This window comes from Vipera ursinii (genome assembly GCF_947247035.1).
Source record: "Vipera ursinii genome assembly, chromosome: 3".
Taxonomy (NCBI): domain Eukaryota; kingdom Metazoa; phylum Chordata; class Lepidosauria; order Squamata; family Viperidae; genus Vipera; species Vipera ursinii.
In genome coordinates this window covers 203,856,005-203,872,927 of record NC_139516.1, presented here as the reverse complement: position 1 = coordinate 203,872,927, position 16,923 = coordinate 203,856,005, and the positions used below count along the sequence as shown (strand labels likewise).

General features: G+C 43.1%; 1 protein-coding gene across 5 annotated transcripts in view; it reads right to left on the bottom strand.

Moving 5' to 3' along the window:
• PHF20L1 (PHD finger protein 20 like 1) overlaps positions 1 to 16,923 on the bottom strand; it is a gene marked incomplete at its 3' end in the record, with an annotated part of 64,979 nt that overhangs the window by 34,546 nt on the left and 13,510 nt on the right. For 2 of the 5 annotated variants that reach the window (XM_083360053.1, XM_083360052.1), the window contains exons 6-7: positions 7,247 to 7,309; positions 2,132 to 2,339 (exon numbers count right to left, since the gene is read on the bottom strand). In XM_083360053.1, the coding sequence (XP_083216179.1) occupies positions 2,132 to 2,339; positions 7,247 to 7,309 (271 nt within the window). The remainder of the gene's footprint in view (positions 1 to 2,131; positions 2,340 to 7,246; positions 7,310 to 16,923) is intronic. The other 3 variants (XM_083360056.1, XM_083360055.1, XM_083360054.1) reach the window with 2 other exon arrangements.

Sequence of the window (16,923 nt, the reverse complement as noted above, 5' to 3'; positions counted from 1 at the left end):
GCCTTAACTGATACTCCCCTCTCTGCTTTGTCATAAGACAAGCAGGAGATAAAAACATGAATACAAAAAGCCCAGCCAAATTCCTATCTTTGTGCCTTCTCATCTTTTTAAAGGGAGTGTAGTAATAATTGCACAAGGACAGAATTGAAATCTCATCATATCATGCCTGAAACATTCATCCAAGCACTTCTCAAAAGACCAGTTAGCAAGAAGTAGTATCAGGCAAAACAGACGTTTTTGTGCTTGCAACCTGCTGTTTAACAACTACAACAAACATATAAACAACTACCATTATAGGATTGCAGACCAAGGTTAGTGCATTATTGATTAAAACAGGTAGATAATAATAATAATGATGATGATAATGATGTTAATGATAACGATAATGATAATAATAATAATAATAATAATAATAATAATAATAATAATAATAATAATTTGAGTGTTCAGTTGACTGAGTTTCTTGTTTTATGAATAAAGGTTTTATAATAATAATAATAGGCGCCTTGGGTGCAATCCCAAAACAACTGGAGCACCACTTGAACACCATTGGCATTGACAAATTCACCATTAGTCAATTGCAAAAGGCGGCCTTACTAGGAACTGCTTCCATCCTGCGACAATAAGTATAATACCATCAAATGTCCACATCTGCCTATCCCAGATCCTTGCTAAGGACTGGATAGGTAGACAAAAAAGCCAAATCCAGTCTGAACATCTGGCTGTGTGAATAATAATAATAATAATAATAATAATAATAATAATAATAATAATAATAATAATAATAGTGAGATACCAGGTTGATAACTAAGATGCTGGTAGCAACCCGTGTCAACCATTAGTGCCAGTCAATTTAATAATAATAATAATAATAATAATAATAATAATAATAATAATAATAATAATAATAATAATAAAAAAGTTGGAAGGGACCTTGGAGGTCATCTAGTCCAACCCCCTGCTCAGGCAGGAAACCTTATTTGAGTGTTCAGTTGACTGAGGTTCATGTTTAATGAATAAAAGTTTTATAATAATAATAATGGTGAAAGGGACCTTGGAGGTCATCTAGTCCAACCCCCTGCTGAGGCAGGAAACCCTATACCATTTCAGACAAATGGCTGTCCAGTCTATCCTTAAAAACTTCCAGTGTTGGAGCATTCACCGCTTCTGGAGGCAGGTTGTTCCACTGGTTAATTGTTCTAACTGTCAGGAAATTCCTCCTTATTTCTAGGTTGCTTCTCTCCTTGATCAGTTTCCATCCATTGCTTCTTGTCCTGCCCTTAGGGGCTTTGGAGAATAGCTTGACTCCCTCTTCTTTGGGGCAGCCCCTGAGGTATTGGAACACTGCTATCATGTCCCCCCTTGTCCTTCTCTTCATTAAACTAGACATACCCAATTCCAGCAACTGCTCTTTGTATGTTTTAGTCTCCAATTCCCTGATCATCTTTGTTGCTCTTCTCTGTACTCTTTCTAGAGCAGGGGTGTCAATCTGCCGGCCCACGGGCCGGACGCGTCACAAAGAAACCGCGCCCACCCCATTGCCGGCAATGGGGAAAAAGTTCCGAGACGTCGCGCGACGTCGCAAGTTTAACATATCTGTTCTAGAGTTTCAGCATCGTTTTTACATCGAGGTGACCAAAACTCCAAGTCCTTGACTTAGAACCATTCAGTGAGCATCTGAAGTTACAATGGCAGTGAAAAGTCTTATCACCAGTTTGCACCTTTGTGATTATTGCAGCAGCTCCATGGTCACGTGACTCAAATTTGGATGCTTGGCAACTGGCATATATTGATAAGAGTTGCACTGTCCCAGGGGCCATGTGATCACCATTTGTAATCTTCCCAGATGGCTTCTGACAAGCAAAGTCAGTGGGAGAAGCCAGATTTTCTTACCGACTGAATGATTCAATTAACAAGGCAACGAAGGATGTAAAACGGGGCAAAACTCATTTAACTGTCTTGCTGAGCAACGAAAACTGTGGTCGTAATTCAAGCACTACCTGTAATTTATAGGCCACCCAGAGTTGCTTCAACAGTGAGATGGGCAGCATGTAAATTTACTCCAGAAACCAAGAAACAAATAAATAGCTATTTTAAAGGAGAACCATGTATACAATAAATATAGTTATACCAAATGTCTCACTGGATGTGGGCTGCTCTTCTTTCTTCTGGACTTTCTGGACAATTGCTGAGGTTGATGTCTCTTCCTTCTTTGAAGGTACTTTGAACCACTTTCTCTCCTCTTTGTCTTTATTACTGTTCGCGCTCGTCCGTGGCTTAACTCCTGCTTTGTTTTTCGCCGCTGCCACTGCTGCGGCTTTGACCAAGGCTATCCAATCCTTTGAAAAGGGGAGACAATGAAAGAGAACAACAATAATCTCAAATGGTATGAAGGTACCATAAAGGGGGAAAAAATTCATGCTGAAGAATATCTATTTTGAATTTCTATTGTTTCTTGTAAACTGATACTTAAAGATATCACACACACACACACACGCACACACACACACACACACACAAAAGAAACAAAGGTTTGATAACAGGTTAGTTTTATCCTGGGTGCCCAAGCTTCCACTGTAGGAATTAAATGCTGTTAAAAAGTCTAGAATGTTCTATGTCTCATTTGGGCCATGCTAATTGTCATGTTCTAAACAGCTCTTTCTGACCTCTTTAGATTTGGCAAACTGATGTCTAGAAACCACTGAGACAGTGTGATCTAGAGAGAAAACAGAATATTGCAGTTTTCTGGAACTTTCCACTTCTGTATGGTAGCTTTCTATACCCCCGTTTATTTGTCTTAACAGTTTTAAGGTTCTAGGCGTCAAGTGCCTAGAAAGCGCTGTATAAAACTGTCCAGGACACCTCCATGCTAGATCTGACTATCTGTGGATCAATTTCAACGGCCTAATTTTGAATCAGGCATCATCTAGGTTGAACAAATAAATAACATTATCTATTTAACCAAACCTTTACTGTTTTAGGCAGAAATCCTTCTCATTCTTTGAAATGGAAACTGCGCCAACTCTTTGATTCCAAATATGAACAAATATTTTGCTGGCCAAGGTTAACCTTCTTGCCAGGAAAAAAATAATAATAAAACCCTATTAAGGTAACTGTATCATCCATAGAGCACTAGTATATCCATTACTAATTTAGCCCAGATTCTTTGGATCTCTTTTAAAGGAAAATGTCCAGAACAAGTAGTGAGCTGTTTTCTATTATCTTGTAAACTTTTATAGCCAAAGAAGACTTTAAAGTATCTTAACTGATTCACGATAGCTGAAGAAATCTGAGAATATCTGTTGTGATTAAAAATCAAGTCAGAGCTACACTAGTATGCACCAGGCGAGACTGCCTCAGATCTGCTGTTTCGACACCCATCTGACAAAGATATACTTTAAGGTGATGCAGATAGTTTATATTTTTCTCCTGTGAATTCTAATTTATCTTTTAGGATGTTGACTTTGCAATGCTACATAGGTAACACCTGCAGAAATGTACATAAAACACATAGCTGACACATATTGGGTACATTCTAGAACAAGTCACAAAATGAACAATACTTAGGGATCGTGGAAATAGGCACAGATCAATATTGTGGGTTTGTCAGATGAACATTTGGCCAGATTTTCTTTAAAAATCCTATTTTACAAAGCATTTCAAAAGAATATTCTAATAACTATGATCAACAGTTACCCTCCAAGTCAGCCAAGCAGGAGAATTTTCTCATTTGCCTGCTTTCTGAAGTGTTTTGTCCCGATTTGTCCAAAAGCAGGACTCGTCAACAATTCATTCGAGTGGGATGAAATGGCAAATGAGGGGAAACACCACATCTACAGATGACATGAAACTGAGTGGGATCAATCGCTAAGAAGACAAAAACAAACTGTACGATGATCTTGATAAGCTAGAAAAAGGGGTTGAAATGGAATGAAATGCAAGGAGGGATAAATGAAGAGGAAAAAATAATCAAATGCACAAGAAGAAGAGATGGAGGACGTCAGGTTGATAATACCTTTTGTGGAAAATACTTGTATTTTGAAAATATAACTAATCACTAGGCCAGGGGTAGGCCACCTTGGCTGTTTTATGACTTGTGGACTTCAACTCCCAGAATTCCTCATCCAGCCATGCTGAGGGGAGAGGTTTCCAAGCTGAGCCATGCTGGCTCAGGAATTTGTTGAGTTGAAGTCCATGAGTCATAAAAGAGCCAAGGTTGCCTACCCCTGGCCTAGGCTGCTTTATGACTTGTGGACTTCGACTCCCAGAATTCATGAGCCAGCCATGCTAAGGGGAAAGGGAGAGGTTTAGAAGCTGAGCCATGCTGGCTCAGGAATTCTGGGAGTTGAAGTCCACAAGTCATAAAACAGCCAAGGTTGCCTACCGCTGGCCTAGGCCACTTTATGACTCGTGGACTTCGACTCCCAAAATTCCTGAGCCAGCCATGCTGAGGGGAAAGGGAGAGGTTTCCAAGCTGAGATATGCTGGCTCAGGAATTCTGGGAGTTGAAGTCCACGAGTCATGAAAGAGCCAAGGTTGCCTACCCCTGCACTAGCTGAATATGAATCCCTACGATGTAGCTGCAAAAAATTCAAAACCAAAGCTAGGCTATAGCAGTATATTACAGTTCCCAAATCATGTAAAACCTACAAACCGACAGACAGTCCCTAACGTATGCTTTTGTTTACGTTACAGGATCTATCCTTTTTGTAAGGGGAGGCTGGATGTCAACACTGCTAACATCGGAACATTCTTGCTTTGACAACATATGGAGATGCGGCCATTTTCCTTATTATGTTTTACTCTTAAGAGTTAAAGGAGGGGGGAAGGAGGAAGAATGTGCATGGTAGTTAGACATAACAAGTTTTGCAGCAGTATGAGAGTCAAGGTTTTTTGAAATAAGATGATAAGAAATGGCAGGTTGGAGAACTGGAGGGAAAGCCTGCATTTCAAGCTAATTGGAGAATGTCATTTATGACTGTTAATTAGAGGGGGGAATTGCACTAGATACTGTGTGTTCAGGGGAGGGGAATTTCAGGTTTTGGCTTCGCTTATGCACGTACCGATGCTATGCTACTCGAATAAAGATTCCTTAAGGTAAACAATGCCTCGAAGTTCTTTGAAGAGTTTCATCTGTTGGAACCATGACACAATCACCACCACTTTCAAATATTTGGTCCAATTCTGGACATTTAAGACAAGGGATTAAGAGAATCTAGAATGATGCCAGGGCTAAGGAAGCTAACCCTTACAAGGAGAGACTCAAAAAATTAAGCATTCTCAGACTTGATCAAAGATGACTGAAGAGAATATGGCTTCAGAAGAGGAAACCGAAGATCAGAATTACGATATTGGACAAAACGAAGTTAGGTTCCAGTTGGATGCTAAGAAAGCTTTCTGTAATGTGACAGTGGAATCAATTATCCAAAGAGGTAACTTGATAGTGGAATCAGTTATAAAGAGGGGGGTGACTCCTCTTTCATTGAATGTTTTAAAATACAGGCAAGGAAGACATCTGTCATGGATGCCTTATTCAGAATTCTTATCCGGAGCAAATAATTGGACTCACTGGCTCAACTGAAAATCTCCAACTATAGGATTCTATCATATGTACATTAAAACCCACAAAAGTGTAAAGATTATGACTGCAGTCTACCTTTGCACTCAAAGTCTGACAAATCTGTACGCATGAATAAAGAAAATGCATTTTACCTTCTGTGGTTAAAATCAGTCTTACACAAAGGTTCAGGAAAAAAGGAATGTTTCGATTTCTTCTAAACTAATATGCAAATCTGCACCTTCCTAGAAGAAGTATTTATCAAACTTGGATGATTTGTCAACTGACTTTTATCACTATTATCCCATCTGTTTTAATCATACCAGTAGGATAGCATCTTCTGTGTGTATATTAAACTGCAGATTTACATCCAACAAACTACATGTAGTATAGGTTAATTCTCTATTGTTAGGTTCTGTTAAACCTTCTAAGTTATTTTTTCGCTTTGGAGAACTGCCGTCTCAGACTTCAAATGATCCAAACGGCTACCTCAGAACCGTTATGAGCTATTCCCAAATCCTCAACAGATCTGCCAACATTTCTTTGCGCTGGGTGAAATTTCTGAGCCGCACCTCATAATTTTACAGCTTTAAACATGAGCAAACCAAACTAAAATATTATTCCACCACCTCTTGAGTTCCTAGCTCCACCGATGATTTCTTGAGCAACTACAGGTACTCCTCAACTTATAACCATTTGTTTAGCGACCGTTCGAAGTTACGACAGCACTGGGGGAAAAAAATGAGGCAGGACCATTTTTCACAGTTACAACTACCGCAGCCTCCCAAGGGTCACGTGATCAAAATTCCCAGGTTGGGCAACTAATCCACACTTACAGGGGTTGCAGGGTCCTAGAGTTATGTAATCTCCCTTTTTGTGACCTTCTGACTAGCAAAGTCAGCGGGAGAAGAAGCCAGATTCGCTTAGCGACTGCGTTACCAACTTAACAGCTGCAGCGATTCGCTTAACAGCTGTGGCTTAACAAAAGTCGCAAGATGGAGCAAAACTCACTTAACAACTGTCTTGCTTAGCCACAGAAATTTTAGGTCCAACTGTGGTCGTAAGTCAAGGACTATCTGCATAAACCAGGGGTAGGCAACCTTGGCTCTTTTATGACTCGTGGACTTCAACTCCCAGAATTCCTGAGCCAGCCATGCTGAGGGGAAAGGGAGAGGTTTCCAAGCTGAGCCAAGCTGGCTCAGGAATTCTGGGAGTTGAAGTCCACGAGCCATAAAAGAGCCAAGGTTGCCTACCCCTGGCCTAGGCCGCTTTATGACTTGTGGACTTCAACTCCCAGAATTCCTGAGCCAGCCGTGCTGAGGGAAAAGGGAGAGGTTTCCAAGCTGAGCCATGCTGGCTCAGGAATTCTGGGAGTTGAAGTCCACGAGCCATAAAAGAGCCAAGGTTGCCTACCCCTGGTATAAACCATACCCATTTTCGGGTGGGACCTTAGTCCCCTCTACAGACAGCCCACCTGAAGCATTATTCACTCGTGGACTGACGCTCTCACCTTCCAAGGCTCTATCACCGCTCTGCCCCTCTCTGTCTCTCTCTCTCAGATCTCTTCCACCTACATTGCCACCTCTTCTGCTGGTCTTGGCCACGTCAGGTTTTCGTGGTTTCTCCTCAGCTTCTGCTTCCTGTGTGCCAAGAACCCTCCCTCTCCTTCCACATTCCCACAAAACTCACTTCACGTGGCTCGTTATCCGTCACTAATCTCAGCTCCGGTGCTATCTGTTGCCTCTCGCGCGCCTAATCGGTTCGAAGATAAAACACAAACATGGAAACAAAAAGACAGGTTATCACACAGGCCTCACAATGGGGTGACTCCATTCACCAGTCTTCTGCAATTCCTCGCCCTCCCCAACGCCACAGTTTTAGCGAACGAGAACCGGCGATCTGCAAAACTGTGGTGGCCAAGATCACATTGATATCGATCTGTATTGTCAAGATTTATAGTCAGCCGAGTTTAATAAATAAAGACTACCTCGAGGCTAGAAAGCAGACACATATAAAACAATGGCTCATCCCTACAAATTATGAAACCTGCTATAACCTCTAAGATAAAGGAGATAAGTGTTGGGCGTTCTTATTTTGTTATGCTGATTTGTGTGTAATCTGTATTCATTACACAACACTAAACTGCTTGGTATCTCAGGAGCTCAAGTAAGAATATCTACAGATTTTTTTAAAAAAAACAACAACCCTGAATTAAATAAGCATGCGTTGTAAAGACTAAACATTTGCATGTGCACATGCACACACGTGCACTAAGTATGTTTCAAAAAATAAATCTCTATACCACTCACCATATTCTGCAGGATACAAATGTATCTAGTAATGGTAAAAGTATATTTGACAGTTAATTAGCATATTCCATCAAAATGGGGGGGAAATCGTGTTTCTTCTGAAAAATCTCACTAAGCATTATTTTCATAGCTCAGGCTAAAATTCAGAGATAAAAGCAGAAAGTAGTTTCTTTACAGCATAGCAGTTGTAGTCTTATTTCTATAATTTTGCAAATGTTAAATATTCTGTTACTTTAGGGTTCTTACTGTGGTTTGCCCCAAAAACCTATGGTACAAAACAGGGGTCTTCAAAACAGGGGTCTCCTTGAAGCGGAGGACAGTTAATAGCCAATAACCCTCCAGTTTCAAGGAAAGCTAGGCTGACCCAGGAAAGCATAAATGATTCACAGAAATGACTCCAGAGCAAGAAGAAACTGTCCAGGCCAAGGGTCTTCAAACTTGGCTGCTTTAAGACTTGTGGACTTCAACTCCCAGAATTCCTCAGCCAGCGTGGCACACTGGCTGAGGAATTCTGGGAGCTGAAGTCCACAAGTCATAAAAGGGCCAAGTTTGAAGACCCCTGATATAAAACATCCCATATATCCTTTTCAAGTATATTATGAATAAGCATTTTTACATTCAGCTTTTACTCTATGTGTAGTCCTTGACCTATGGCCACAATTTAGCCCAAATTTTTTGTTGCTAAACGAGATGGTTGGTAAGTGAAGTTTTCCCCATTTCACGACCTTTCTTGCCACAGTTGTTAAGTGAATAACTGCAATTCACAGTTGTCAAGGGAATCTGGCTTCCTCATTGACTTTGGTTGCCAGAAGGTCGCAAAAGGTGATCTCATGACCCTGGGACACTGCAACCGTCATAAATATGAGTCAGTTGCAAAGCCTCTGGATTTTGTTCATGTGACCATGGGGATGCCACCATGGTTGTAAGTGTGAAAAATGGTTGCCACTTTTTTCACTGTCCTTGTAACTCTGAATGGTCATCACATGAATTGTTGTAATGCAAGGACTACCTGTATTATATTGTAGAATAGAAAATCTTATGTGGGATTTTTCAGGTTAAGCAACTCATTTCTAGATACTGTTTCCTGAATTGGTATGTTTTTCCCCCCCTTACATTATATATATATTATATATTCCTTACATTATACATGGTATCAAGCTTTTTTTTAAAAAAAAAAACTTGTTTATCAAGTCTAAGTAACTCTCTCCCGCCTCCTACAACTCAGGCAAGCCATCCTGGTTCATCCTCAATCATGAAAAAAAGGATTTCACAGTGCTAGGCTGCATTAACAGAGGAATAGAATCAAGATCATGTGAAGTGTTAATACCACTTTACAAGGCCTTGGCAAGGCCACACTTGGAATACTGCATCCGGTTTTGGTCACCACGATGTAAAAAAGATATTTAGAAAGAGTGCAGAGAAGAGCAACAAAGACAATTAGAGGTCTGGAGGCTAAAACATATGAGGAACAGTTGCTGGAATTGGGTATGTCTAGTTTAACGAAGAGAAGGACGAGGGGGGACATGATAGCAGTGTTCCAATATCTCAGGGGCTGCCCCAAAGAAGAGGGAGTCAAGCTGTTCTCCAAAGCACCTGAAGGCAGGACAAGAAGCAACGGATGGAAACTAATCCAGAACAGAAGCAACCTAGAACTAAGGAGAAACTTCCTGACAGTGAGAACAATTAACCAGTGGAACAACCTGCCTCCAGAATCTGTGAATGCTCCAACACTGGACGTTTTTAAGAAGAGAATGGACAGCCATTTGTCTGAAATGGTATAGGGTTTCCTGCCTGAGCAGGGGATTGGACTAGATGACCTCTAATGTCCCTTCCAACATCACCGTCATCATCATCATCATCATTATTATTGCTAAGCAACTCATTTGATATGTTAAACGAGGGCGTGCTTGAAGATCGCAAAACTGTGTTATTTTAACATGATCATCGGGAAATAGTATCTGAGCTTCTAAAAGCCATTTTTGGAATTGTAAATCACCTGCTGTCGGCGTCAACTTCCCTCCGCCCTGTGCGCTCCCACAGAGAGGGCCTCCTCAGGGTGCCACCGGTCAGAGAATGTCGTCTGGTGGCCCCCAGGGGGAGGTCCTTCTCTGTGGGCGCCCCGAATTTATGGAATCGGTTGCCGGTTGAGCTCTGGATGGCACCTGACCTTCGCTCCTTCCGACGCGACTTGAAGACCTACCTGTTTGAACAAGCCGGCCTGGCCTGATGGGGGATGTGCTGGGGTTTTTATTGTGGATTTTTATATTATTCTACTGTTTTTAGCTCGGGCTCTTATTTAATTCTTTTTTAATTTTTGTATTCTGTATTTTTATATGTGCCCTGTTCACCGCCCTGAGTCCTTCGGGAGAAGGGCGGTATACAAATATAATAAATGAAATGAAATGAAATGCCATCTGGGCTAACGGAGGATCTTCTTGGAGAATCACTAACCCAAAACAGTGGCTACTAAAAGGGAGGAAAAATAACCCACCAAACTTTTAATATTCCTCCTCAGAGAAGAGTTTATCTTCCATTTTGCATCTCAATGGACTTGAATTTCTCCCCAAAAGTTACTTTTACATCAGCTTTGAGTTATGCTGCTGCTGCTCCTCCTTTTATACATCTAACCAGGCTAAGAGCGTACAGTTTGTTTAGTGATCGACCGCAATTACAACGGTGCTGAAAAAAAGTGCTTTTCACACTTAACGGCCATTGGCGCATCCCCATGGTCATGTGATCAAAATTCGGCCGCTTGGCAACTGGCTCATATTTATGATGGTTTACGGTGTCCCAGGGTCATGTGATGCCACCTTTTGTGATCTTCTGATGAGCAAAGTCAATGGGGAAGCCAGATACACTTAACAACCTTGTTACTAACTACGGCAGTCATTCACCTAAGACATGGGTCGGCAACCCGCGGCTCCGGAGCCGCATGCGGCTCTTTGAGCCATCTCCTGCGGCTCCCAGCTGCCCGATGCGCGCGCACCTCTTCGAACGGGCAGTGGTGCGCGCGCACCTCCAAATGGAGAGTGGCACCGCCCATTTGGAGAGGTGCTCGCGCACCTCTCCGAATGGGCGGAGGTGCGCGCGCACCTCCCCAAACCTTTGGAGAGGTGCGCGCACACCTCCGCGCGAACGGGCAGCGGCGCCGCTCTTTGGGAAAGCTGCCGCGGCACGTTTGCAGGCTGCCGAAAGCGGCAGCTTTGCAGACGGGCTGCGGCACTTTCCCAACAAGCGGCGCCGCTGCCCATTCCGAGAGGTGCGCACGCACCTCTCCGAACGACCATCGGTGCGCGCGCACCTCCCCAAACCTTTGGAGAGGTGCGCGCGTACCTCCGCGCGGACGGGCAGCGGCGCCACTCTTTGAGAAAGCTGCCGCGGCACGTTTGCAGGCTGCCGAAGGCGGTAGCTCTGCAAACGGGCCGTCGCCGTCACGCAACTGGGAACTGGTTCCATCACACATAAAAAAAATGGCAACCGCGTGCGTCCGTGCATACGCAAGAAAAAACCATTTTTTGCACATGCGCATGCATGGACGCACGCACGCGGCTCCCACTTTTTTTTATGTGTGATGGAACCGGTTCCCAGTGGCTCTTTTCCTTTTTCAGGTTGCCAACCCCTGACCTAAGAACTGGGCAAGAAAGGCTGTAAAATGGCGGGGTGGGGAGAGAACTGACTTAACAAACATCTCACTTAGCAACAGAAATGTTGGACTCAAGTGTAGTCGTACGTCAAGGATTACTTGTATTTCCAGCTGGACAGTGAAGTCCACTGAATACTCTCCTGTCATCTCCAAACCAGCAACAGATTTTGAAAGGTCCTCAGCAAAGGTTTCAGCAATGAAGAAGCCACGGATGGAAACTAATCAAGGAGAGAAGCAACCTGGAATTATGGAGAAATTTCCTGACAGTTAGAACAACTAACCAGTGGAACAACCTGCCTCCAGAAGTTGTGAATGCTCCAACACTGGAAGTTTTTAAGAAGAGACTGGACAGCCATTTGTCCGAAATGATACAGGGTTTCCTCCCTGAGCAGGGGGTTGGACTAGATGACCTCCAAGGTCCCTTCCAACTCTGTTATTCCTGTTCTGTACCAGCCTGCTACCGGCCTTGCAGAAAAGGCAGGGACAACCCCTTTTACAAGAAGGCAAGAGGCTGGAACTAAGCCTGCCAAATTTATGGACACAAAAGCAAACAGAACAAGACACAAACCATGAAACAGGAGCTATTCAAGCGGTTGCCTTCAGCAAACCAGCCCTCCCACGCATTCCCCTTTTATACAGTTCAGGGCGTGGCTTCTCTCTGCCTCCTTCCGAGGTGCCCCATTGCCTTCCTCTGTTTACTCCTAATTGACTGCCTCCTGCGTCGGGCGTCTTTGAACAGGGCCAGCTGTGGGTCATCTTCATCCACGCTGTCAGGCTCACACAGCTGGGTCTGCGTCGTAACCAGGTGAGAGGGGTCTGGCTGAGGGCTCTCATCAGCAAGCTCTCCAACCCCCTCAGCAACCTCTCCAACACCCCCCTCCTCCTCCTCTGAATCATCCGACCTAAATGCCGAACCCATAGGCTGACCCGGAATCACAACAATTCCATTAAGTCATAAGCCTGGGGCGCTGCTTCTCTGGCCCCTGACCTGATCAATGCTGCTTCAGGGGTAGCAGTCCAAAAGTTCATTCCTTCTGTATCTTTCCCTAGCAGGCAGCAATGGTTCTTTTGGATCCATAATTTGTGACCAGCGCTTTAGACTTCCTTAGAACTTTTTCCCCTGAACCGAAGGCAAGCTGATCCGTTAGCATTTATTCTCATCTGCTGGGCATGGATTTAAGAAGGAACTGTGCACACAGAGAGACACAGGTTCATGAATTTTATCCCAGGAATTCATCCGAAGAATCTAAATAAACTTTACAAGATTTCTCATGGACGTTCTGAAAATCATAATACTTTGCTAAAAAAAATATTTTTTTTGGATTTGGAGGTGGCTTCTCAAACAGAAGCATTTGAACAATATTGTGAGAAACCAGGAAAAATTCTAATAATTATGCACTGGAGACAAATTCCTTGTATGTCCAATCACACTTGGCCAATAAAGAATATTCTGTTCTATTCCATTCCATTCCATTCAATATTCTATTGTATTCTATTCTACTCTATTCTACCTCTTACTCTGTGAATATTTTTCAAGGTAAATAGCTGTACCTTATCTCTTGGCAGAGTTTAAAATAATCTCGTGGAAATCAGACTTAATTTCAGAACTCATATATGACACCATGCCCTAAATCTTAAGAACACAGTAAACTCTGCAAGGAAATACAGCTGGGAGTACAAAGCCTCTAGGTGTTTCTTTTAAAAAGAATGTGCTAAAACCTACCAACTCTGAAAGACACCTGGAAATTTCTTCTCTGCTGCATGAGATTTAAGGTGTTGGGACTTACTTACCTTTAAAGCCCTACATGGCCTAACAGACCGACTTTCGCCAAGTGCTTGACATGAGGTCATGTGACCGCAAGGGGGAGGAGCCAATACTTTGGAACCAGGCTTTACTCCCAGAGGGAGGTCGGTCATAACTTCAGAAGGCTACTAAGTGACCAGTCCTAAGTCAAAAACTACCTGTATTAAACTCTTAATCCTCCCCACGCTCTCATGCTCTGTAAGCCCTGCCTGGAAAAAACTCCTATTGCTAACACCAGCTCATCTGTACTACAGGTGGTCCTCGACTTACAACAGTTTGTTTAGTGAATCGTGGAAAGTTACAACAGCGCTGACAAAAGTGACTGACAACCGCTTTTCACATTGATGGCCATTGCAGCATCCCCACGGTCACGTGATCAAAATTCAGAGGCCTGGTAATGGACTCGTATCTATGACGGTTGCAGTCTCCAAGGCCTCACGTGATCCCCTTTTGCGACTTTCTGACAAGCACAGTTAATGGGGAAGGCAGATTCCCGTAACAACAATTTGGCTAATTGAACCACTGCAGTGATTCACTTTTAACGAAATGGGGCAAATTCACTTGACAAATGTTTCACTTCGCAACAGAAATTTGGGGGCTCAATGGTGGTCGTTAAGTCGAGGACTACCTGTATTACACCTTGCACAAGGCTGGATTGCATACTGCGTTAAGCCCTGGTTTGTTTTCCTATTTGTCACCTAGATCAGGGCTTTTCAACCAGTGGTACGGGTACCACCTGTGGTACATTGGCACCTGGCAGGTGGTACGCGACCATCCTAGAAAAGTGGTAGCTGGGGAGGGGAATGAGCTGAATTGGTGGCAGCACCACACAAGCCTGAGCGAGAGACGGCTGGAACTGCAGGGCTGTCAGGCCTCAGCGGAAGCGCCAGGATCAGCACCAGGCTCCAGCTGGAGCTCGGCGCTGATCCTGGCGCTTCTGAGCCCAGAAGAAGCGCCGATCAGCTGGAATGTTGCAGCATCCCCAGGGTCTTGTGATTTACATTCAGATACTTGGCAACTGAGTCATATTTATGACAGTCACAGCGTCCCAGGGTCATGTGAAGTGACCAAAACCTGTTGTAACCAACCAGCAGGGGGGGGGGGAAATAAAAACCAACCCACTCCCCCACTACCAATCCTCCTTAACAGAAATGCTGTACTTCATCACTTTTTTCTTATTTTTTTTTCTTTTTTTTTTTGGTCATCAAGTTTTTGACCCCTTGCTAGGCGACTGGTGGTACTCGGATGTTGCCATATCCTAAAAGTGGTACAATGGGTGAAAAGGTTGAAAAGCCCTGACCTAGATTCACAAATCGTGTTAAGCAAAAATCACACAAGCCACATTAAATCTCAGCACCAACTCTAGTGAGCACCTGCTGCATATTGGTTTCTTAAGTCCATTTAGAATGGAGTCTCAAAATCTGAACATGACAGTACTGCAAAACCTTGATTTTAATAGGCCTAAATTTCAGATGGACATTTCCGTCGGAACATCCTTAGGAAAGATTGGATAAATCCAGTGCCTCCGAAGTCATCTGGATGAAGCAGTAAACCTTTCGTTAATTTTGTGACCTCTATGGTGATTTACATCATTTGCATAACGACCATTAAACGAAGGATGAAAACTGCCATCAGGATATTATTTAAATATTGATAGTGGAGAATAACAGGTTCCCTTCCCCCCCCCCCAAGTGCTCCACTGAAGAGAGGACTTCTACAGCATCACACCAGTCGTAAGAGCTACGGTGGCGCAATGGTTAGAATGCAGTACTGTAGGCTGACTCTGCCCACAGCCAGGAGTTCAATCCTGACTGGCTCAAGTTTGACTCAGCCTTCCATCCTTCCAAGGTCGGTAATATGAGGACCCAGAGTGTTGGGGGTAACATGCTGATTCTGTAAACCGCTTAGAGAGCGTTGTAAAGCACTGCGAAGAGGTATGTAAGTCTAAATGCTATTGCGATCATCTGGTTTAGTATTACTGGACTGGCAAATGTGCTTCTAAGGGCAGCTCTTCCCTAGCCTGGCTTTGCACAATCTTTTCATTCGTTGGGGATAGCCTGAGAATTTGGGCCTGTCAGGCACAAAGAATCAGGACCATCCATTAGAATACAACAAAGGTGATTTAAACTCAAGAATTTAGTCAACTCGCGAGCCAGTTTGGCCTAGAGGTGACGGCTAGAAAGCTGGAGACAATGTTACGTTCTTGTCCCACCTGACCCATGAAAGCTGGATGGGTGACCTCGTGCCAGTCACTCGCTCTCAGCCCAACTCACCCAACAAGGTGATTGTTGTGGGGAGAATAGGAAGAGAAAAGTATGTTGGGTATATTCGCTGTCCTATTTGTAAAAATAATAAAGGCAGGATATAAATAATAAATTTATTTATTTATTTATTTATTTATTTATTTATTTATTTATTTAATTAATTAATTAATTTATATACCGCCCTTCTCCCGAAGGACTCAGGACGGTGAGTAAAGGGTCAACACGAAACTGGCGCTAGAGAAGGGTCAAAAGAATTCAATGGAGGGCTGGACTTCGATCGTCGGTGGCAACGCAAGGACTCTAAGCTGATGACATGTTTGACTCCACCCCTCAGTTCTGTCTACTTGCCTCCTACAGAGTCACACGTGACTCTTGAAATCCCTTTTCTGTGGCTCCATGAAACTTCTTCCCCAACCGTAATCGCTGAAAAATAGCTGCATATTTGCCTGGCAATCTGACATCAAACATCCCAAAGTATACTGTAAGGTCCAAAAAAGACTCAAAATAATTTCTAAAACCACAGAACTGGAAGGAGTCATTACAAAAACCTGAAGTAAAGCAACTGTTCCAGGTAGATGTCCAACATCAGCCTGACTACCTCAGTTCTCAAGGAGCTCCCCTAATAATAGTCCACTGTAAAAACAACTCTCTCAGTATTTTTCACCTAACATCCCGCCCTGAGTCCTCTGGGAGAAGGGCGGTATATAAATAAAATTAATAATAATAATAAATTAATAATAATAATAATCCAGCTAGAATAAAGAGGTTTTAAAAAAGCAAAGACATTCAATAAATACTTTGCCATGCCCACAAACATGACTCAGCAGTGTCATAACCCACAACAGTCTTAAATAAGCTGTGCCCATCCCGGCCACCAAAAAGCTGACTCCTGGACTAAAAGTGCCTGAAAAGAGTGGTCTGTCCGCAGAGTTACAATCCAGATTTGCCCAAGAGTCATTGCCTTTAAATAATGACAAAACTTCACCAAGCGTAGCTTTATACAGACAGCTTTTCAGCAGTAATCAAAATCTAAGGCCCTAGCTCTAACACGGAAAGCATAGGAAAGGCCAAAGAGATTGGATAATGAATACTCCTCCACCTTCTGCTATTCCATCAGCATAACGTCTTGGTTTTGAATTTTCTATCTTTTTTTCTTGTAGGAAACGAACAAGAAAGGGGGGGGGGGGCGGGAAGAACTTTTTCCTGGTGTTGACTACTACGGTGTTCATTTATGAAAGTGTATCTGATTGATTCCTCAGTCTTAGTGGAGTCTGTGGAATGTGAATTACGTAACACAAACTGGAATGCAGATGAATTAAATCAACGAGGAACTAAGAGATGCAACT